The sequence below is a fragment of the Cicer arietinum genome, chromosome 6 (assembly GCF_000331145.2).
Source record: "Cicer arietinum cultivar CDC Frontier isolate Library 1 chromosome 6, Cicar.CDCFrontier_v2.0, whole genome shotgun sequence".
In the NCBI taxonomy this organism is placed as follows: domain Eukaryota; kingdom Viridiplantae; phylum Streptophyta; class Magnoliopsida; order Fabales; family Fabaceae; genus Cicer; species Cicer arietinum.
Genome location: NC_021165.2, coordinates 14,881,417 through 14,906,331, shown reverse-complemented (window position 1 = coordinate 14,906,331; position 24,915 = coordinate 14,881,417). Strand labels below are relative to the sequence as shown.

At 29.8% G+C, this 24,915-nt stretch overlaps 3 protein-coding genes and 1 long non-coding RNA gene across 15 annotated transcripts; 2 read left to right on the top strand and 2 right to left on the bottom strand.

Moving 5' to 3' along the window:
• Positions 1–6,134: 6,134 nt before the first annotated feature.
• On the bottom strand, positions 6,135–9,742 carry LOC101493549 (sugar carrier protein C-like). The gene is made up of 4 exons (XM_004504961.4): positions 9,117–9,742; positions 8,625–8,947; positions 6,900–7,529; positions 6,135–6,596 (listed from the first exon to the last, which is right to left on the bottom strand). Exons 1-4 carry the CDS (start codon positions 9,247–9,249, stop codon positions 6,135–6,137), a joined length of 1,548 nt encoding a protein of 515 aa, XP_004505018.1. The 5' UTR covers positions 9,250–9,742.
• A 3,293-nt stretch (positions 9,743–13,035) lies between these two features.
• On the bottom strand, positions 13,036–16,935 carry LOC101510286 (endonuclease 4-like). Of its 8 annotated transcripts, none has more exons than XM_012717037.3 (9): positions 16,698–16,931; positions 16,277–16,457; positions 15,754–15,885; positions 15,610–15,665; positions 15,229–15,312; positions 14,575–14,667; positions 14,342–14,409; positions 13,850–13,923; positions 13,036–13,373 (listed from the first exon to the last, which is right to left on the bottom strand). In XM_012717037.3, the coding sequence occupies exons 1-9, from the start codon at positions 16,827–16,829 to the stop codon at positions 13,252–13,254; spliced, it is 942 nt and encodes a 313-aa protein (XP_012572491.1). In that variant the 5' UTR covers positions 16,830–16,931; the 3' UTR covers positions 13,036–13,251. The 8 variants fall into 8 exon arrangements, with proteins under 8 accessions (XP_012572491.1, XP_012572492.1, XP_004504987.1 ...); XM_012717038.3 differs by having other exon boundaries at positions 15,778–15,885; XM_004504930.4 differs by having other exon boundaries at positions 15,778–15,864; positions 16,698–16,928.
• A 939-nt stretch (positions 16,936–17,874) lies between these two features.
• On the top strand, positions 17,875–20,908 carry LOC101510074 (uncharacterized). 5 transcript variants are annotated; one of them, XR_012163744.1, is made up of 6 exons: positions 17,875–18,195; positions 18,332–19,274; positions 19,412–19,489; positions 19,655–19,922; positions 20,121–20,344; positions 20,474–20,908. It is a non-coding gene; the product is annotated as an uncharacterized lncRNA (long non-coding RNA). The 5 variants fall into 5 exon arrangements; XR_001144113.3 differs by lacking the exon at positions 19,655–19,922 and having other exon boundaries at positions 17,878–18,195; positions 18,332–18,497; positions 19,009–19,274; XR_001144111.3 differs by lacking the exon at positions 19,655–19,922 and having other exon boundaries at positions 17,879–18,195; positions 18,332–18,497; positions 18,987–19,274.
• Positions 20,909–23,011: 2,103 nt separating this feature from the next.
• Positions 23,012–23,965, top strand: LOC101493232 (uncharacterized). The gene has a single exon (XM_004504960.3). It carries the CDS (start codon positions 23,036–23,038, stop codon positions 23,621–23,623), a length of 588 nt encoding a protein of 195 aa, XP_004505017.1. The 5' UTR covers positions 23,012–23,035; the 3' UTR covers positions 23,624–23,965.
• The last annotated feature ends 950 nt before the right edge of the window (positions 23,966–24,915 follow it).

The window sequence follows — 24,915 nt, the reverse complement described above, 5'->3', positions numbered from 1 at the left end:
GTCAAAGGAGATGCAATAGAAAATTTGGCGGGGTGGCGACGCGTTTTAACAATTCGTATCTCTTGATTCTTCCGCGCAGGGTCAATTTGAAAATCACTTCCTCACTGAATCTTTTGTTTCGGTAAGTGTCAGCCTCCTCCCAAAATATTGGGAATTCTAGCCCAGGGAGTATGTAGTAAGTTATTTTGGATTGCATAACCACACAAAATGTAAGATAATTATATGATTTATGTGTCTTTTTTATTTATTTTTATTAAAATGACGAGGGAACATTTGTTTTTTTATTTATTTTTATTAAAATGACTTCAACGAAGGAGAGTGGTATAAGATAAAGCCACTAAATCAAACCTTTAGGCTTTTCTATAAAAACAAATTTTTTTATTTAAGAAAAATATCTCACATTTTAATATTCTTAAAACTAAAACTGATATAATTTTATATAAATTAAATTAAATATTTTGTTTTTGTTATAAATTATTTAATACTTTTCTTAATCTAACTAAATTGGTTGATGAAGGTAGTAGGAATGACAAAAATATTAGTTATAAATCAAAAAATCATGATAAAGAAAGTGAACACATTGTTCATAGAACCGTGTAAATGTCTTATTTTATTTTTTTAAAAATATAGAGAAAATAAATTTAAAAATACCATTAATTCTGTTAAAATTTTTTTTTATAATTATTAAATAAAATATTAATAATTTATTTATTAAATTTTGAAAACGTTTTGTCTAATAATTTGAAAAGGTGTGTTGGATCGGCCATGCAATTAAGTTATTCTCTAAATCGTAATCAATGGTCGTATAGACCAAAAAAGATCTTTACTTAAAAGTGTCATTGATATTTATTAAAATTTCAAACAACATTAAGCATTAATCAACGTAAACTAATGTAATATCACATGTGGTACACTTTAACATTCACTTTTACGGGCATATGTCTTCGTCTTTTCTTGTTTTCATATATCATCTTCATAGCTATAATTTTGGGGTGTATAAAGGCACAATTTTAGTTATAGGCATATATGTCTTAAACATTTAGACAACCTTCATATTTTTCGCCCTAAATTATTATCCATCGTAAAAAAATAGCATTTCTCTTTGAAATAGTTGGTTGCTAAGTTTAATTTTGATATAAGTCTATAGTATATTAGAACTAAGTCTTATTGAATTTTAGAATACATCTTCATAAAGAAGAAGAGAACATTCTATGTAAATCACCCTTTAAATTAAATAACAATGAGATATTTTCAATTACTTTCTTGCATGATTTCTCTAACTTAATACACTATGTTGTCATGTAGTATTAATATATACTCATGTATGACCTATTAGGTGACTTATAATTCAAGTAATGAAATAATTAGATGTTGTAACTAAATAACTAACCAACTAGTTAGTTAATTGGTTGGAATTCAGTTGACATATTTGCCAATTGATTAAGAATAATTCATGTATAAACAGACTTGCAAGCTATGAAATAAACAAGCCTTTTTATCATTCTATTGTAGAGTTTTACTAATTTCTTTGAGTGCAAGTAGCCATACTAAGCTAACAAATTGGAATCCAGAGTCACTGGCTCGACCCTAACTAGAAAAAAAAAACATGAGTGAAGTGTGATGAACAAATACGAGTGAAGTGAGGACAAATTCAAATAGAAAAAATGACAATTTTCTAGCACATATGCCACACTTTGATGGAAAAGTGCAAATAACGACTTATAAAGAAATGATTTGATGAACTGGGAGTGAATCCTACATAAGTGCAAAGAACGACTTATAAAGAAAACAGGAAGAAAGATTGCAAGGTCACATTCATTCTTCATCAATGCCTTGAAACAACAAACTTTGATAATACTTTTGAAGTAAAAAGTGCAAAAAAAGCTTGGGATATTCTTGATAAATGCTATTTTGGTGGTACAAAGGTCAAGAAGGTGAAATTACATACTCTTTAAAGGCAATTTGAACTGCTACAAATGGAGGAGCAATAGAAAGTTTCAGAATTGATTTCAAGATTGAGGAGCATTACCAATCAAATGGCAAGATGTGAAAACTTTTGGAGCTCTATGTTTTAAGCATGTACCAGACCAAAAGAGAAGAAAGTTACAAGATAAGAGTGAAGTCATGATTTTAATTGGGTATCGTCCCATGATCTGCTAGTTTTATACATATTGAATTAAATGAGTAATATATATAATAAATATTATATTTTATTATTTTATATATTTTCCTAAAAAATAATAGTATTTTAGTATAATATTTTAAAGAATAAAATTTTAATTTATTTTACGTCTACATATGTGTTCCTATTAATGTGATATTTTTGTGTGTTGACTAATGTTAAATGTGTACTTAATTATATTTAATTATTTTTAAATATATCTTAGTAATAATTGAATTAATATGAATAATAAGGGTTTGTAGGATTAAAATATGGATTATAAACTTTTATAAGGTGTTGTCTTATTTAAATTCTGCAATTGTGTGATATATGTGAAGAAAGTTTAAATTTTTATTTTTAATGCGTCGAAAGTATTATTTATGATATGTGTAATAAAATTTGAATTTAAATCTGGCATATGATGAATGTTTTAATTTCTATATATATGTGATAAAAATTTAAATTTTTATGATTTTTATGATACTTTTATGAATATATGATTTCATGATATTGTAGTGAGAGGTTTGATCTTTGTGATAGTTTCTTATGAATATATGATCATTATGATATGTGAGGTCAAAACTTTGATTTGATTTTCATGATAAGAACCTGTGATGTATGATCTTAGTGATATTTCAATAAGGTGATGATTTCGTATAACTTATTTTTGGATCATTTGATATAATTTTAGCAGGTTGTGTGGGAATGTTTGATTTTGATAATACATCATCATGCCATGGCATACACATCTTTGTGCAAGTTGCCTTTGTGGCAGATTTACATATACATCTTTGTTTGACTTTGTTTTTCTATAAGTAATTTTTCTATGTGGAAGTTGCCTTAATGGCATATATTATATCCGGATCATATATTTATTAGGAGCATGCATAACACTGCATCATCTTTTGATTGTTTTGTTGTGGTCAATGTGTATCTAATGTGATAATAAATTATCTTAGATGATTTGATGTTATAATGATATATTAATTTTTCTTGAGTTATTTTGACTCTATAATATGATTATTTCCTTGAATATTTTGAAATATTGTGATGTGTTTGATACAACTCTGTGTTGATACTATACTATGAACATGATTTTAAAACTCATTTCCTTCGTTGTTTGTGTTTGACTAATGAGTCTTGAAGTTCAAGTTTAGGAGAAGCTTCACTCTGTTAGGTGATACTGGGAATGAGAGTTATAAGTTGCATTTTACTTATTTAATTAGAAAAACTTTTTGTATGAAAACCATATAAATACTACTAAGTTTTTAGAATGAAATTAAAAAATTATAGTTAAATCAAGTTTATTGATATTGCATTGTTCTATATGAGGAAAAAGTCTCAAGTATTCTATTTGTATTTTGAGAAATGTGACATCCTTATAACTCATAAAAGTTTTTATTTATCTGCTGCGAATTTTTGTAAAAATATAATATAGATTATTATGTGTATTATTTTGAGGTTTAAGATTTACTAAGTATTTAAATGAATAATAATTTAGGTATTCTTATTATAAAAAAATCGTAATTATTCTAAGTAATAAATATTTTTAAGTAATGCTTTTGATCAAAAATTTGGGGAGTTACAAGAATTAGACAGAACTCAAAGGTCAAGGCAGCCACCAACACACTTAAGTGAGTTTGAGGTATACAATGACAATGAAGTTGATAGTAGTGGGGATCTAGGGCATTTTTCTCTATTTGTTAATACATAACCATTAAATGTTGAAGACGCTATGAAGAAATGACCTTGGGGAGAAGCAATGATGGAAGAAATTAAGACAATTGAAAGAACCATACTTGATACTTAACTGATCTACCTCCAAGACAAAAACAAATAGGAGTCAAATGGGTCTACAAGTTCAAACTAAATCCAGATGGCTCAATTGCTAAATACAAAGTTAAGTTGGTTGCCAAACGATTTCTACAAAGAGCATGGATAGACTATTCAGAGGTATTTTCTCTAGTAACAAAATTGAAACAATTAGACTGGTAATAACACTGGCTAGTGCAAGAGGTTGGGTAATGTGTCGACTTGATGTCAAGTCTCCATGTTAAAATGGTTTGCTTGAGGAAGAAGTTTATGTCTCTCAACCACCAGGATTTGTGGTCAAAGGAAAGAAAGATAAGGTGCTCAGATTAAGAAAGGCTCTTTATGGCTTGAAGCAATCCCCGAGATCTTGGAATAAAAGGATTGACTCATTTCTTATCAGCATTGGTTTCATCAAATGCACAGTAGAATATGGCGTTTAAGTGAAACACTACACTCAAGATGGAAGGCCAGTAATACTCATGCTTTGTTTATATGTTGATGACATGCAGGTGACTAGCAGTAACAAAGAAGAAATAGAAGAATTTAAGGTAATCGTGAAGAATGAATCTGAAATGTCAGACTTAGGAAAGTTGACTTATTTCTTGGTCATGGAATTCAATGAAACAAAGGGATGGTTGGTAATGCATCAAAGGAAATATGTTGGTGAAATCTTGAGAAGATACAACATGGTTGGCTGCTACTTTGTTGTAAATCCAATTGAAGTCAATGTCAAGTTAGAAAAATGAGTTGAAGAAAAAATGGTTGACACCACCTTATTCAAACAGATTGTTGGATGTCTAAGATACTTATGCAACATCACACCTGACCTATGCTATAGTGTTGGTGTAATTAGCAGTTTATGGAAAATCCCAAGCATTCTCACTTGATTACAACCAAAATGATCATGAGATATGTTCAAGGGACATTAGAGCATTGAATTTTATTTGCTAGAAACTTGAAGCAATGAGATGAAGATCTGATTGGATATTCATATTGAGATTGGTGTAGGAACAAAAGTGGTAGAAGAAACATATGAGGTTATGTCTTCAAGTTCATGAAATCTTCAACTGCATGGAGTTCAAAGAAACAACTAGTCTTAGCCCTATCATCCTATGAAGCAAAATACATTGATGGCAGCTATGTAGCATGTCAAGCCTTGTGGCTTGAATCCTTGATTAATGAGTTGAAGATTGAGATATGCATACAAGTTCCATTGATGATTGACAATATTTCAGCCATCAATATAGCAAAGAATCTTGTGTATCATGGAAGAAGTAAGCATATAGAGATAAGACTCTACTTCTTAAGAGATCAAGTTGAAAGAAACAAACTCAAACTCATATATTGATAAACTGAAGTGCAAGTTGCTGATATCATGACTAAAGCATTGAGGACAAACAAATTTGATGAATTAAGGCAAATGTTAGGTGTAGTATTATTTAGATACTTGAATTAAGAGAAAGTATTAGGCAGCTTGTAATTCAAGTAATGTAATAATTGGATGTTGTAGCTAACTAACCAACCAATCAGTTAGTTAGTTAGAATTTAGTTAGCATATTTGTTCATTAATTAAGAATGATTCATGTATAAATAGACTTGCAAGCTATGAAATAAACAAGCTTTTTCACCATTCTATTATAGAGTTTTACTAATTTTTTTTTAGTACAAGTAACAACAATAAGCTAACATGACTAAACCAGCCTCATTTTGAAAAATTCTATCCCTTAACATTTTTATCAATATTCATTTAATTCAAAACCAACATCTTTACCAACAAATATGAAAAACTATAAAATTAATTAGAATCAAGACAAGAGTAAATATATATATATATATATATATATATATATATATATATATATATATATATATATTTAATAGCTCTTTCCGATCTCAATTCCATCACATTTACCATCATGATTATCAACAAATCTTGACCAGTACGAATGTGCCTTCCAAACTCCACTCATCTCTTCGATTGGTATTCCCTTGGTTTCAGGTAACATGAAATACACAAATAATGTCATCACTACTACAAAAAAGGCAAAGAAGATGAACAAGCCAAACTTCATGTGGCAAAGCATAGTCAAGAAAACTTGTGCAACAAAGAATGTGCAAAGTATATATATATATATATATATATATATATATATATATATATTTAATAGCTCTTTCCGATCTCAATTCCATCACATTTACCATCATGATTATCAACAAATCTTGACCAGTACGAATGTGCCTTCCAAACTCCACTCATCTCTTCGATTGGTATTCCCTTGGTTTCAGGTAACATGAAATACACAAATAATGTCATCACTACTACAAAAAAGGCAAAGAAGATGAACAAGCCAAACTTCATGTGGCAAAGCATAGTCAAGAAAACTTGTGCAACAAAGAATGTGCAAAGCATGTTCACCGATACATTGACACTTTGAGCAGCCGAACGAATCTCCAATGGAAAAATCTCACTAGTCACCAACCAACCAAGAGGACCCCATGACCAAGCAAATGCAGCTACATAAGCGCAAATGAATAGCACCACAACTATAGCATACCATTTTGGTAACTCGCCCGGGTTTCCATCAATTCCAAACTTGGCTCCAATGGCAGCTGCAACTCCAATCTGTGCACATCAACAAATATCGAATTAAACTTGGAAAAAAACTCCATAGTTTAAAATTCATGACATGTTTTTAGCTTATAATTACTACCTTTATCTCTAATTATAATCCTCTTTTAAAACGTATATTTTACCTACAACTTTTCTAAATTGTCCTTTTGTATATGAATGATTTTGATTCTAATTTAACGTTTTCCAAGACAATCAATAGTATTAACTAATAATATATTTAAAAAATGGTTATAAATTATAGGGAGGGGTAGTATTCCATAAGTAGTAAAATAGTTATCTCAAAAAAAAGGTTACCTGACATATGAGCATTTGAATGCCACCTTGAATGAAAAGGGCACGTCTACCCAACTTATCAACTCCAAAAACAGAAACAATGGTACCAAGAGCATTAACAATGCCAGTAATCACAGCTGACATAAGTGCAGCATCGTCCTTAAACCCAACAGAACTAAATAGCACAGGTGCATAAAACATTATTACATTGATTCCAGTAAATTGCTGAAAGAAAGGAATGAATATGGCCATACTAAGTTGAGGTCTATATTTCCTTTGCAACAAATTCTCCCAAGGGTTCTCCACTTTCATGGATGCTTCACTTGCTATCACAAGATCATTGAACTCTTCATCAACATCTTCGACACCACGAATTCTCTTAAGATGAGCCTTGGCTGCAACGGAATCACCTCGTTCGATCATAGAATTGGGGGTGTCTGGAAGGACTAGTGATCCAATAGTTATTATAAGAGCAGGAACCATAGCTCCACCCAAACTCAACCTCCATCCAAGTCCACCTTCGAGTTTGGAAAAGAAGTAGTTTAATACATTGGCCACAAGAATACCAACTGTGATTGATAACTGGAAGCCAACACTTAGAGCTCCTCTGTATTTGTAGGGAGCCATCTCTGAGAGGTAAATTGGTACAGACTGTTTATCACAAACAAAAATTAGCTCATATCATGCTACAATAAATTCATTATTTTCGAAAATGCATCTTCATTAACTAGCATTTTATTTTATTTCCATTACAATGGTTTACTTCAAGAGTATTTCACCAAGATAAATTAACACTCATTTTAAGAAATGAAAACAGAAAATATATATGCACAAGGTAAACGGCTCCTTATATATCACGGTATGAATGTTTTCCAAATGTTCATGATAAAATAATTGAATATTTGTGCAAATACATAATTATTATATGTATTTGTTTTTAAAAAAGTATTAATAAATGTATCATTGTATCATAACTTATTTTGACTGAATATCATATCATAACTTATCAAATGATAGCTTATAATGTAACAAAAAAAAATATAACTTCTAATAATTTTGTTATAGTATAAATACTTATTAGATAATAAATATAATAAGTTAGTAATTAATAATATATTAAAATAAATAACTTATATTAATAATTAAGTATAATACTATGGTGATAATATGGAGAAATAGTTAAGTGGAGTAAAATGAATGACTGCAACTATCTATTATATATTATTTCACATATATTAAAAAAATATATATAGTGTATTTAATATGTTTAATTTATATATGAATTTTCTAAAATATTCATTTGTATAAAGATGTTTTCCATCCAAAATAAAATACCATAAAAAATAATTGTATTTAAAAGGTTAATTCATTTAATCTAAATTTTGAGATCAAATAATACAAATTTTCAAATATCTTTTTATTCATATTTTTTCCAAATGGAGTATTTAACTTTGACCGTCATTTTCCAAGATATATAGTAGTATTGATTAGAGATATGTACATTAACATCTTTAATATGCATGTACAAAAAACATTGTATGTAAAAAGAATATCGAATGCTCGATTGGATATTCTATTTTTTTTTAAAGGAAAATTGTCTTTGAATTAACGAAGAAACTCATATATGGTTAGAAGCAATAAAAAAATATACCGGGTTGTATTTATGAATGATGAAATTAAAACGGGACAAATTTAGTTCTCTAATCCATACACAACACAGAAAGAAGGGATCATAATATTTTGTACCTGATTGGCGAATCCGATACCAAAGCCAAGTAAAATCCTACCAACGATCAACATCCAAACGTTTTGTGCAAAGCCATTAACAAGGGCACCTATGAGAAACAACAACCCTCCAAAAAACATGGAAAGTTTCCGTCCAAACCTACGAGTGATAGTGGACGCCACCAACGACGAAATCAATGCTGCTAGGTACAGCGACGACGTGAACATTGTCAGTACTTGACTATCATACTGACAATACTTGTTCGACGACTGGTCCAAGTTTTTTTTCCGATACACCGATGGAAAAAACTTCAACAAAAATGAATCCATGGATGTCACTCCACCTAACCCAAAATTCAATGATATAAAAATAAATTAAACAAAAAGACACATTTTTTATATTGTCAATTATTTGATCGACAAAAATATTTTATTTTAATTTTAATTTTTCTGTATAATCTATTATGATTTATTGACATTATAAAAGACGATATATAAAAATTAATGAAGTACCTGAAATTCCAATATCATAGCCGAAGATTAAACCACCCATGGCTGCAACGATGCATGTTACTGTGACATATGGAGTGAGTTCTCCGGGATACTTCTTGTTCCCACCTCCGGCAGGTATTCCTATGGCAGGCATTTTTAACTTCTCTGTTTTTTCTTACCTCAGTAGCAAGTGTGAAGAGATTTTGCATAGGGTATACTGTGTCAAGTGTTTATATATGAAGGGAAGATTTAATTTACCTCATTTCTTTAATAATTCCACCAGACATTAAAATATATATTGCTAGTGAAAAGTGGATAATAGGGGTGCATAATTTTTGTTACATTTATTATACTTTTTTCTTTTGACTAAATTTTATTTATTTTACTTGAGACTTATATAAGCTTCACAGATTTCATTTATCTAATTAAATAATAAAAATAATAAATGCTAATAAAAAAACTACACTCATACTTTTCTATTTATATGCATTTTATTTTAACAATTCATTTCACTAAATGAATCTGTTTGTTTAGGAATTTTTTTAAATGATTTTTATCATATTTTATTTTTTTGTTATAATTTTTTTTAAATAAAACTTTAAATAAAAAATCTGTTTAAATAGTTTATCTTAAAACATAATTTTAAGTATTTTATTTATTTTCTACAACTTCTTTTGGATAATAAAATTTCAAAAAATGATTAAAATGAAAAGCTATTTAATTAAGTTCTTCATAAAAATTAATTTTAAAATATACCTTTTTAAAAAAATGTGAATTTCATCATGATAAAATCTCTAATAATGAATATTTAAGATATTGAATGTCAAAATTATTTGTCTTAATTGATAACAAATGAATCTAAAAAACTTCTACTATTTTTAAGTAAATTTTCATAAAAAAAAATACTTTTTTAAATATAAAGTCAAAATTACTTTTTTTTAAATCTTAAACAAATGGATCTTATATTTAATGTATTTTTTGGGTTTTGCCCTCTTTATTCAAAAAAATAATAATATATTCAATGTGTTTTCTAAAAGATATAATTGCTATTTAGATGACTCATATCCAAGTGTCACCAATATCTTTTGAGAATTATTTTAATATTAAAAAATAATTTAAAATAAAATAAAAATGGAAAAGGTTAGTGTGTATACAGCATTTATTTTATGTAATTCAGATTTTATAGTAACCATGTGAGACCTTTAAATATAATTTTTTGTTCCAAGCAATTCAAATTAAATGAGATAAAACTATTTAAAGCGATAAAAAATTATGTTACTCTTTTGGATATCACTGTATGCTTTAATAGTTTTAAATCACATTTTATATTTGTATATTTGCATTTATAGGTTAATTTGTCTGATTTTCACCATCAAACTCTTTGAAATCAAAATATATTAAGTAAATTAGTAATTCAATTTTTTGTTTTTAGATTTTACTAATCTAAAATGAATTTGTTAACTAGTTTGAAGAAAACGGATTCAAATTTGTTATTAGATATATTAATCAAAGGATAAACCACTATTTGAATGTATGAAAATAGAAGATATTGTCATTTTAGTTTATGACTCGACAAAAAATTTAAACTAGTATTCAAATCATCAAAATATCAATCAATTTAGTTTCTACTGTTATAGCTATCATATACTATCTTGACAATATATTATGACTTCTATTAAAGTAAATTGTATCATTAAATTACTTTGAAAATATCAAAATGACAGCATCATATACTTTTTAAGAACTAATATTGTGGTATATCCGTTAATTAAATAGTGTATCTATTAAATAGATTCTTTTCTTTAATTTTCTTTTTCTTTCAAAAATTGTTTATATTCTTGACATCCTGTTTATTATAAGGATAAGGATATGTGGCAGCTGAGTCATCCCCTATATTTAGAAGGAAAGTGGCATTAACGGGATAATTGAAATTTGACCGTTTTTTATTCTTACCATAATTGAAATATCTCCATTGCGAAATATTAGGAAAAAGTGAAAAATGAAATCTTTCTAGAACATGTTATTATAGTTTTGAAAAGTGAAAAATGAGATCCTCTCTACAACCTGTTACTATAGATGTGTATATAAAGTCGTTTTTAATTTGTTACATATTCTAATATTGTGTATGAAACAGAATTTTTTTTTTCTTAAGAAATGATACATATCACCATAACTTCAAATACATTGCAAAGTTCTTAATTCGAACACCATAACTTCAAATACATTGCAAAGTTCTTAATTCGAACACCATAACTTCAAACACATTGCATAGTTTTTGATTCGAACTGAGAGATACGTTCAATCTAATAACATAACATATTTCAATTGAGCTGGAAGTCAAAAGATAAAATGAGAAATTGTTTCAAAGTAAATTATTAATAGGAGTCATAAGCATGGGTCTGGAGTTGATCAGATCGCAAGAAGGTTATTCCAAAACCTTGGAATGCTGTCCGTGGAAGGTAACTTCAGTGCAGTTTGATTAGTTACGAAAGGATTAAGATTGGATCAACTAATTCATTAATTAAACTGACCAAGCTTAGTTCTTGAGGACAATTCATTTTTATTCTCTGTCCCTGGTTTCCTCTCTTTCCTTTTTCTTAGTTTTCTTTTCTCTTTTTCTTAGCTTTCTTATTAATTATAAAAAGAGCATATAATGATTTTGGCATATGAGCTTATTTCCCCAACTTACAAAGCATTATTTGAATAATACTTGCTCTATTGTGAAAAAAAAGTAGCAAATATAGTATATAATAGTAGAAGGAGACTAGGAGAGATACACTACGTTTTTTTTACCAAAGATACCACACTACTTATTGCAGTATTAAACTAGCATATGACTCTATTTGATAAAATTAAATTATAACCGATAGCTTATAGCTATTAAGTATATTGAAGTGTTTGGTATCAACTATTCAATTAGTTTAAAATATAAAAAAAAACATTCTTAATTAAAAATAATTTTTATTAATTAATGCTTTAAATATTTTAAAAGTATTAATTTAAAATTTACTTTTTTATTAATTTAAAATTTATAAATCTGGTAGATTTTTTATTTATTTATCTATTTTATTCATTTTAATTAATCTGATATACTTTTTATCTATTCTATTTGTTTTAAATTGAAATAAATAAACTATTTACTTTAAATTAATTATTTTAAATTTCAATTATTTATAAATAATATAATAAATTAATTATTTTAAAGTATTTACTTTAAATTATATAACTTATTTAAAAATAAATTGTTTATTTTAACTTTTATAAATTATTTATTTTAAATTATAATAAATAAATTATAAAGGGTAAAAAAAATTAATTACAATAAAAAGAGTAAAATTAAAAGAAAAAATGATAAACTATAAGCTTATAAGCTACTCGAATTGGCTTATCGAAAAATGCTATAAAATATAAACTCATAAATGACTGATACCAAACAGAGCCATAATTTTCTTAAAAATTATATTAGCATTTTTTTAATAAGAAAAAGTAGCATACATATAATAGTAAAATAATATAAAAGGGCATGTCTGCATGTTTTCATACATAAATTTTAATTTGGCTATGTATAAAACACAATGTTTTCATACATAAATTTTAATTTGGCTTTGTATAAAACACTATTTCCATACATAAATTTTAATTTGGTTTTGTATAAAACACATAAGCTTTAGTATTTGTTTTGAGTTAAGTATTTGTTTTGAGTTAAGTTCAGAGACTAATCTATTATGTGAAAGAGTATTTTTTATTTACTCAATGGGGGACTCATACTTTGTCGCCTCAATCAAGAGTCAATGTTCAAAGTGACTTGGTGGTAGTCATTTCCTCTTTGGGGACTTCACTCATCTATCAATAGTTGGTAGAGTATTTTTTTTTTTTTGACAAAAATTCAGTAGAGTAATTTAATCTAAGCCAATAGATAATCAGTTGGGTAGTCGAACTCTCAACAAAAACACCAATTATTATGACCTAAGCTCATGAAAAAATTTCAACCCAAAAGATCAGTCTTTTAAGTGGAAGAGCATTGTGGCTTAAGTACTACATTAAACACGTTTATCTACTCAATATAGGACTTGTGACACATTTCTTATCCTCCTAAATATATATCTAGTAAAGTCAAATTATCTTTAAATAATATAATTTTTAAAATATTATAGTTTCAAGCTTGAGCTATACTGGCCTTGTTGGAAGTAAAAATGCGGTTGAGGATAGCTGCAAGTCTCACACCACCTTGAGCCAGCCTTTTCTCCACAATAGGCAGCCGAGAAAGGAAGTACTCATCTACATCAACATATAGAATAACACAAAGTATGATAAGTCATCCATCCTTCAGGGATTATGAAATCAAGTAAAAAAAAATTGTAAACTGGTGGCATTTATCCGATGTTCCTTGCCATGTGCATTGATGTCCAAATACAACGAAAAATATGACAAGTACTTTGGATTTTATTTTTATTTGTGAAAAATGATTTACTAGAAGTCTACAAGAGAGCAAGAATGCAATGCATGAGGATCAATAATCATCCAAAAATAGAAAAGAACAAAATATAGAAAAGCATAGAAAGAAATAGATTAGTTCAAATGAGAAAATCACTTTCTTTTTCTTATAAAACAAGGAAGCTCCCTTGAAGCTTAATTAGAAAAACAAGGAGCTCAAGAAACAAAGCTACAAAAGACAAGGAGGAATAAGTCTCTAGCTGAGGACTCTGAAGTTACCAAAATACTTTTTGTTTGTAGATGAAAAACTATGGAATTACCTTCCAAAGTGCTTCCTGGTGTGGCATTCTTATATGCAAACTTGCATGCCAAGCTAATGCTCTCAGAAGCATACCTGAATATAACCAATAAAATCATGATATACAATTTCCTGACATCAGTTGTACATAAGTTATTTAATTCCCAATAATATACTAATATGGAAAATCAAGGGAAGTCCATGGCTGTCAAAAGTCAAAACTCAAATTCACAAGCAAACATGTTATGACACAGATTATTTGTAGTATTGAACTTGATTAAATTTAAATAAGTACTTTCAAAATCATCAATTCTCTGTATTTTTCAGGTGAAGATGACAGAGTTATGATAATGAGGCACAACAAATGAATACAAGAAACATGAAAAGATACATATGAAAATATTGACTGCCAAGCAATAGAAACTGTAACCAACTTAATACTCAGCCACCAATCAGTTGAAGCTAGCTAGAGCAAAATGATGAATGTGGGACAGGAAATTTGTTAGACACGCACCGATCTGGACATGCTGTGTAGTTGTGCGCACAATGTTCCCAAAAAGATATATCATTTGACCAAATATCCTGCAGAAAGTGAGTAAATAATTATCGGTCTTGGGGCATGTACAAGTACACATTACAAGTCCAATCAAAAAAATTAGCACAACGACACAAAAAACCCATCAATTTATCTATGCTGGGTATCCCCGTCATTTAAATAAATGCATTAAGATATAGGGAAGACATTACAGTAATATTGCTTTGAATAGCCTGTATCATAATTGAAAGATCTGAACCATAGAATGTTTTCAGAGCAGACTCAATAATCATGTCATCCCATACCTGGAACAAAACCAAACTTACTAAGTTTAGTCAATTTACTTCATTATTGACAATCGCAGGTAGCACAAGCATTATGATCAACATATCAAAACAAAAATAATGTGCCCAAGAGCTTAGTGACAAAGTAATTAAGAAGCAATTTCAAAAGTAGCTGCATCTTTAGCCACACGTCCTCAGCTATAAAACTAAACCAGACTCTAAATTTGATCATACATAGAATTGAAATTCAAATTCAGTCCTTTAATCTTTTAACAGATAGATAGAGATCCTCAATGGCTCAATCTTCCCCTTTCCCGTCTAACCTGTTTCTCACAACCACAATTGATAAACCAGCAACATACGAAATCAATAATCATTCATATAGTGCTTTGATGCAGGTAAAACTATCACAGAAACTATCAATCTTCGCTAAGATAAAAGATGAAAAAAGGGGAAAAAGTTAAGTCTCAATCAATCATAAACACTATAAACAATGAGAGAAAATGCTCAATACAAGTTAGTTAGGTTGCACAATGCAATTAGCCTGATCAAGTAGCACAAAATTTGATTCTTAACGCTTACATGATGAAGATTTGTTTTCCTCCTGTACCACCGAACTGTTATTGAGTTTCCACCCAAGTCTCCGGTAAAACCAACATGTAAGGGCTGCACTAGAAAATGGGAACCAAAAATATCCTTAAAAGCACAATTGTGAAGAAGAAAAAGTATATTTAACCATGTGATTGTAATTTTTAGATTATACACAGGAAATATATCATAACCATTCCCACCAATCACTGTTTTAAAGTTAAAAGTTCTCATTTCTTAACTTACTAACCATACTTATGGCAAGCCGCCGATGAAACTCAAGGATTTAAAAATCATATGTACTTTTTAAACCAAGTATTCACTCAATTCAGCAATTGTTCATTAGATTGTGAATGTGAGCTGGGAAGAACAAACCTGATGAACATCCCCAACAAAATGTGACAAGAACATAAGTGCCTCTGTCAAATTATCTGTAATTGAGAGAGGAAAAGAAGCAAACTGAAGGACCTATACTCAAAGGAAATGAGCAAATTAAGAATCTACTCAGTAAATGATTACACTTTAATTCAGATGAAGCATCACCACGAGCTGATTTGAGTTGCATTGTATAATTGTATATTGCTCCAGTAACACATCTATGTTTATGTCCGGAAGAATCGTGACAGTCTCCTATAAAAAGCCCAAGACAATCTAATAATTTATGAGGACACACTAAGAAGTCTAAATCTATACATCTATACATACATATAATAACTAGGATAGAGGAATTTGGTGTAACCTATTTTTAGTAATACCAAAATTATTCTCCACAGTTTTGAAAAACAAAATTAACTTACTATTCAGTTACTAAAAAAGTACTTGCATAAGAACATCAACTGCATAGTATTAACAAATTTTACAATTATATTTAGCCAATTTAACTCATTTTATTTAAAATCAAAATAAACATTACACAAAAATTAATGTTCATAATTAAAAAAGTTAACACAAAAGAAAGGGGGACAGACGCTAGTATTGAATGATGTTGTTGACACAATAATTCAATTCAGACCATAGTTTTAAAGACACAAAACAAACTTACTGCAGTATTGATAGTTACACTTGAAATCTGGAGTATCAACATAGTGTAAAGCACTACTCCAACGATAATGGCGATTATGCCGAACCTCGTCAGGCCAAGAGCAAACGGCAGCAAGATCGCCTTCGGCAGAATCTGGAAGCAGTTGTTTAACCGCAAATAGAGCATCTTCACTAAGATACTCCTATAATATGAAACATCAAAGATATGTTTGATCAAAGCAAACACAAACCCTAAACCTTTTTAACTAACCCTTTTCATTTAAAAATCAATATTCAATCATTTAGCGTCGATTCGTGAAACAAGTGGAATAGGATGAAGAGTAGTTATAACTACTAGTGCAGACAGTAGAAAATATTAAAGAAGTAAATTTAGAATAAAATGCTGAAACTCAAAGTAGTGTAGTGAGTGGGGTTACCCTTACCAGTGAAATCTTACAAATTGCATAGTGGCCATCCTTTCCCCAACCAAGAACAGTTGGCAGCGCCAATGGCATCAACAACACAACTAAAACGGTTATGGCTCTCTCGTTACACCGTAGTTTAGGGCCATCCATGTTCTCAATTAACCAGGACACAGACTAAACATACTCCGTGTAAAACTCTTTTGTTTCTCTAAATTTTAGGGGAAAAGTATCCTAAAATTTCATTTTCGTCACTTACTAACTGTATCACTTTTTCTTTATTAATTGATATTTTACATGTATCTTGTTGAAATTTTATTTATTAACGACAAAATATTTATTCAGTAATTTTTTATATATTTATTAATGAAAATATTTGTTTTTTATGTATTAATAATAAATACTTATTTTGTCGTTTTATTTATATTTATTAATAATAAATATATATTTTATACTTTTTAATATTTATTAGTGATAGTTATTTATCCTGTTTTCTTATATATCAATGATAAAGTAAGTGTCTTATTATTTTTCTATATTTATCAGTTACAAATATTAACTCTGTGTTTTTTATAGATTAATAATAAATATTTATTATGTAAATTTTTATATTTATTATTGACAAAAATTTACTCTCTATGTTTTCTAATATATTTATAACTAGAGCATCTTCACTGAGATACTGCTATAATTTTGAAACATCAAAGATATGTCTGTTACAAATATAAAAATGGGAAGATTAAAGAATAAAAGTTGTAACTTACTTTTTTTTTTTTATAAGTGATTATTTTGATATGTGAGAGGGGAAGATAAATTATAAGAAAGAAAGAAGAATAAAAAGAATAAAAGACCAATAAATATTTATCACATAATTTTTATATTTATTATTGATATATTTGTGTAACGTACAATTTTTTAAATTTTATATTTAACTTTATTAGAACTTTAATCAAGATGCCAAATTTAGCGTCGGCTACTACTCCGACGTTAATTAGCATCGGTCAAGCGCACGCTAGTATGTAAAATATTTTTTATTAATCATTAGCGTCGGCTATTCTGACGCTAAATTAAATATGGGAGACGCTAATTTATTTTTAGTTTTAGTCACCATAATAGCGTCGAAGCAGCCGACGCTACATTTTTAGATTTGTATAATTAAAATTTTTAATCTTATTTAAAAAACTAATGTTATTTTTTTCCTATAACCCCTTACCCACACCGTAACCATCATCTCTTCATTACTTTTTCCTAACCCTCGCCCTCGAACCCGTCTTCGCCATCAATCTCACCTTTGCCGCATCACCATTCCCTCACCTCACTTTCGCAACCTCACCCACACTCTCGTCTCTCAGCCTCAATTCTCTTTCTCATTCATCTTCGTTCTCGCCCTTCTCTGTTTCTCTCCCAAATCAGAGGAACCCTAACCAGCTTCCCTCGTTCCTCCTGAAGGATCCAAGATTACCCCACCACATCAATCAATGGAGTTTCGCTGGAAGGATTACTGCCCTATGGTTTTTTGGTATAACCTTTTTCGTTTTATTGCCTAGTCACATTTGGTTTCATCTCATTGTTGAAAATGATGTTTGAGTTCATTGCAAATTTATCTGTTTCTTTTCCTGCTCTATTGTTGACTTGATTCTGTTTTTGAATTTCAGACAATTGAGGAAGCTTTTTCAGGTGGATTCTGCTGATTACATGTTAGCTGTATGCGGCAATGAGTCCTTCATGGAGCTTTCATCTCCTGGGAAAAGTGGAAGCTTCTTCTATTTGACACAAAATGATAGATTTATGATAAAGACAGTGAAAAAATCCGAAGTCAAGGTTTGTTTTTGGTTGTTAATTTTGGAAACTTTTTCATTAACAATACCTCTTTGTATATTTAATTTTGATGTTGGAAACTAGTGCCAGTGGTGCATGCTATTGGTTGATACTTGTTAGGATTCGATTATTAATATTGTGTCTAGATGACAGAAAATGTGAGGTGATTGAGTGATGGATGTTGCACAATTTCACTGATTTATTTGATGAATGTAAGATTTTAAGCCATTTATGATTCTCAACATAATACACTTCATTTGCTTGCCTTGATTTCACATCAAATTTTCGTGGTTCTAAAAACTTTGCTACTTTTTATACTGCAGCCTTTTGTTTGTTTCATTAAAGTAAGTCAATTAAATGATTCATTGTTCTGTTTTCCTTTATGTCTACCGATCCTAAACATGCAGCAATGTTGCTGCAATGGGAAATGAGCATAGTAGTAGTTCTTATGTACAATTTTTTATCATTAAGTTGTTTCAAGTGATGTTGAAGGTTGTAAACAATTGGTTGATAGAAAAGTGAGAGTGGGACAGTTAGAGGCACAAGGTACTGATGGTGATGTTGGAAGATCAAGTTCAAAGAAGGAGAAGAATATGGTTGGGAATAATGTGTGCACATAAAGAGAGGATCCTTCAGAGTTCATCACTCATAGAGCTAAAGATTTTTTGTCTAGCATTAAGGATATTGAGAATCAGTTCATTCGAGCTTCAGAATCTGGTAGGGAGGTTTCAAGGCTGTTAGAGACAAATAGAATCAAGGTTGGATTTTCTAAGGCAAAAGGTAATTAATTGCTTGTTATTATAAAATTTAGATATTGAACTTTCATATGTACTATGTAATAGTGAAACGTGTAGTTGGTTAGTCTCTTATTGTTGTCAGTTAAATCTAAGTACTAATCTTATTCAGACTTTTGATAGGGAAGTCGTCGACAATGGCTTTGATCACTGCTATCCAGCCTGTCTGTTGCCGCAGAAAGGCGTCACCTGTTTTCCAGAGTAAGTTGCAGCCTAATTCTGTATACAGAAACTAATTGTAAAATTTTAGCAGCTTGAATGATGGGTTTAGCCTTAAACATTGTTGAATCTTAGCTTTTAACTGTTTCATTTTAATGCTATACTTGAAATATGAATATGGACTAATTTTGTCACTCTTTTATGTAGAACCTGTACAAAAAATTATTAGTTGGAAAAGGACAACATCTTTTCGATCATCCTCGTTTAGGAACCCTTTGGCTTCAAAATCAAGGGAAGATATTGAAATATTTAAATTTAAAGAATTTCTAACTGGATGAAGCTGGCACTGCATGATATCTGAATAGCCCAATTTACATGATATGAATTATCTTGGCCATTTATGGCTATAGGAGTTACTGCATGGAAATCCTATCTTGCAATTATGTTGTTAATATGTTGGCTGTCAAATGTTAGAGTAAGTGATGACATCAGTGACTTAAATAAATATGTAGCTATAATATGCATTATCCGTTGCCCTCCAAAAAAATTTGTTCTTCTTTGTTCATTAGTGTGTAGGTTTGCTTGTAAATGTATTGCATCTCCAATTTTCATGTTTTCTATAGTTACTAGTTAGTCTATTTGTGACCGACCTCCTATTGTGGACTATTTGTAGACTAGTGAATCCATCAGGAAGGACTATGATCGAAAATGTCACCAGCTTAGGCATCAATTTGCAAAAGACCAAGGTACTCAAGTGATTGACAAGACCAGGGCGACTGTGAAGGATCTGCATTCGTGAATAAGAGTGGCTATTTATTATGTCGATTCGATATCTAAAAGAATTGAAAAAATGAGGGATGAAGAGTTGTGTCCACAACTTCTGGAATTAACATAGGGGTATGCAAAGAGTTCTAGATTTTAAATTTATATATCATTTTGAAGCTTTACTACTACTGATTTAAATCTATATGCTATCTTTAAAGCTATAATAACTACTACTAATTTATCAAACTATTGGCGATGCAGATTGGTCAGGATGTGGAAGGCTATGCTTGAATGTCATCATGCACAATACATTACCACAACATAGTCTTTGTTGACTATAGTTTGTTGACTTTAGCGTTGGTCCTCCAACGCAACTATTTTCCCCCAGCTGACATGGCAACTGACATTTTTAGCATCAGATGTTTCAATTTTATAGATAGCGTTGGCGTAGCCGATGCTAATATAGTGTCGGATGGCGTTTGACCGACGCTAGTCATTAGCTTCGACCATTTTAGCTAGGTCCGACACCGACGCTAGTCATTAGCTTCGACCGTTTTAGCTAGGTCCGACACCGACGCTAATCTGATGCTAAATCACCATTAGCGTCAGCTTTAGTCTAATCCTGTTTTTCTAGCAGTGAGTTAAAAAAACTTATGTAATTTTACATTGAAATTATGGATATTTTTTTTTACGTAATTGCATGTTGATTTGTTAATGTATGTGCTGATGTTTTTACTTTAAAAGATAAATTATTTAGATGGAAATTAGTTTCACTTGGAATTTTCTTTTCTTAAGTTTTATGTTCAGTTTTTTGCTGTTATTTTGCAATTTTTTATTCAGTTTTATGTGTATAATTTTTTTTTGTTGCAAATTTTTTAAAATATTTAAACTAACAAAGAATATTACCATCGAGTCCCTACATTAATAATTTTGTTGGCATTTTTTTTATATTGATAGTAGAAAAATTGTTGTAGTACTGAATTTTTATTTTTCATTTGGACTCAAGTCACCCAAAAAAAATCATCTAAAATTTGAAATTATTTTTATTAAAGTCTGACTCATCTAAAGTAAGAAGTTGATGAAGTAAATTGATTAATAATTAATATTATAGTTACCTACGATTAATCATATATATGAACAAAATAACAATAATTTATTTATTAATGAACAATTATTAATATTATTTATTTTATTTTTTAGAATAATTACTTAATTTAAATAAGTAAAATCTCTCATACGGTTCTATACTACACCATTCTATCAAAGTCTATATGGTTCTATACTACACCATTCTATCAAAGTCTAGTTTCGCTCATCACCCTCCATCACAATTGTCTCTCAAAATAATTAAACTATTGAACAATGTGGAGTTCAAAATTTCAAAATACGCGCGAAAATATTTCACTTTCATACACATAGTTGCATGTTTTATTATAACAGATGATGAGGATAAATTAATTTCATCTAAAAAAGAAAAGGAGAACAAATTAAGTCCATAAAAAGCATGCAATTGTATAATAACTTCTAAGGGGTTAAAAAATAATTAACACCAACCGCTAAGAATGTAGCATTCATCATTGTATAGAGTCACTAAGATTTCATTAATGTAGGATTCAGGAGATTTTTTTATGTAAATGGATTATCTATAGATAAATAAATAGTGACAACAAAATGATTTGGACCATTCATTTTTAATCTACCGTTTTGAAATAATTTTAAATTGTCTCAAATAATTCTCACAATTTTTAATAATAGTTAACAAAATAGGATATTAATAATTAACAATGAGATAACAAATAATTTAATAATAATACACAATATAAATATATAATAGGCTAAATTACATCTGTGGTCCCTTAACTTAATTTCAGGTAACATTTTAGTCATTTATCTTTTTTTTTTCGACTTAGTCCTTTATTTTAATTTTAAGTGACAATTTGATATTTTATGTTTTAAAATTTCAATAATGTTATCATTTTTTATACAAAAATTCAAAAAGAATTTCAATCAAAACTCATAAAATTAATTATATTCTTCAGTATAATACAAATTTCATCAAATTCGTAACGCAAATCTTCAAATAAACTCATATTTTCATACTTTATTTGATATTGTTAAGAATAAAAGACTAAATCGAGAAGAAAAAAAAAAGATAAAAGACTAAAACGTTATCTGAAATTAAGTTAAGGAATTTAGCCTATATAATATTTGGTACAAAAGTCAATAAATTGCAGATAAAAAAATTTCGTAATCAGACCACTTTTGATAAAAGAATAATTTTCATTAGTGCTATTACTTCATATAGAATAATTTCGACTTATTTTAATAAAATATGATTTGCAACAGTGTACAATTCTGAAATTAATTATCACTAAATCTTTACAAATTTCAGAAAAATAATTCCCATCCCATAAATAAGAATATAATAATGAAAATAATATAATCTTAATAAATCAATTATATAAAATATTTTGGTTATAAAACAATTCTTAATATATTATAAATAATAGAACATCGAGTTAATTAATTATGGAATAAAATTAAACTCAATTTCTCAATAACAGAATTAATGTTAGGAAGAGTGAGATAACCAGTCAGTAAATACTAAATAAGGAATGTCCAAAAGCTAGGTCTCACTGTCACCCTTACACCCAAATCAAAAAAGATTATTGCATTTTTTGGAAGATTTATTCTTATCCAACGCCTTACAGATTAATCACACACGATGACTTACTCCATAAATATATAAGTACTTTTTTCATTTCCACCGTGATAGAAAATTCCATCGTAATAAAAAATTCTCACAGTTTTAAATAAAATCAAATGTCGTCGACCCTCCTCCCCGCTATCAAGGTTTTACTCATCTCCACCCTCGTTCTCTTCACTACCGTAAGATTAAGACTTCATATTTCACTTACACTCATTCTTGACTTCGTAGTCAATCACGTGTCGATCACGTGGACATTCTGTCTCACGTGCCTTCAGCCACCCTACGTCTTCCTCCTCTTCAACGCTGTCATCATTTTCACCGCCGCCTCCACAATGTTGTACCGCTACGAATCTCCTCCTTACGTCCATCTCCCCGTACTAGAAGAAGACGAAGAAGAAGAAGAAGAATATTATTTTCCTATGCTGAAGTGGACGGAGACTCCACCGGCGCCGTCGCTAGACGACGTGTGGAAGACCATAACAGAAACTCCACAAATTACACCGCTTCATCAGAGATCAGAGACGTTCAGTGAGGGAATGGAGAAGGAGAAGATAGATAGTACGGTAGAGTGTGGTCTGAGACGGTCGGTGAGTCTTGACGAGTTGAACCAGCGCGTGGAAGCGTTTATTAGGAAGTTCAATGAGGAGATAAGGTTGCAGAAGCTCTATTCACCTGAAGATGATGATGAACCGTTGTGTTGATCCATTTTTTTGCGGAATTTGGAAGGATATTTTGGCAGAATTAGAAAATATCAACAAATTTCACCCAAAAAAAACAAGAATTTATTTAGATTCCGAAGCTTATCAGGTCAAAGCAAATCTCAAGACTTAAAGAGCTCAAGATAGTTACCATAAAGAGATTCTGACTAGCAGCGGGCAGAAAATATCTAGAAAACATTGATTCATTTATATTATTAAGGACTAGTTAGGTAATAATTAAACTCATATTGTTTAATGGCACGCGGGACTTTTATGTGCTTTCTCTTTAGAATGTAATGGATATGCAATCGTGTAAATTTTTTAGGCGCCATTATCTAATCATTTTTTTTTGTGACAAAATTGAATATTTTTATTCTTTGGTTAACGTTGTAAACAAAACTCAAGTTTTTCCAAAATAAGTTGATGTGGTTGCAAAGGCGGTGACTTTCTTGTGTTAGTCTCCCTTTTCATTATTTGCTCCTTTGTAATTGAAATCCATGCATGAATTTGAAAGGTAAGGTCTTTCGAAAATTCAAAAATGGGTTCTGTACATTTGATGGAAGATTGGATTTTCATTTTATGAAGCATCAAAGAATGGTGATGTATAACTGATGAGTATTTTAAATTGATGCAAAGATAGGGGATGATGCATATTAGAAGATAGTTGTTTTGAGATTTTTAACAGTAAAAACTTTATCCTTTATATAATAATTAATTTGAAAATTTAGAAGATGTCATGTGTTGGAAATGATGATACTTTAATGAAAATTTATTGGAAATAATGATGACATTTATGAGAGTTAGTGTTGTTGTGAATTGAAAAAATTGAGAAGTCTCTCATTGGAGGGATACCACACACTAGTAGGGTATATAAGGTGGAGCTAAGGAACTTGGGGAGGGCACCAATGAGCACCCCAATTTTGTGAAGGAGGGAGAACGCAAGCAATATTGACCACCACGCGCGCGCGCCGCCGTCTGTCCGGCCCGACTTGGCTTGGGTTTTGGAGCGCACGTTTCTGAGGTCACTTCTTGGAGCGCACGTTATGATGGATCCCGAATTTTCTCATATCCAGTTGCGGATTTTCTCTATAAATAGAGGGTTCCCCTCGGTTGGATAATCACACCAAAAGCTCTCTGTATATGAGGCTTTTCCCACTTATCTCCCTTCTTACTGTTTCTTCTCTTTCTTTCGAGTGGTCTTAGTGCCATATTACGAGTGTCAATCGTAAGACTGCCATATTGATGGTGTAATTCTAGAACAGTTTTCTATAGTGCAGTAGAACTCCGATACAAAG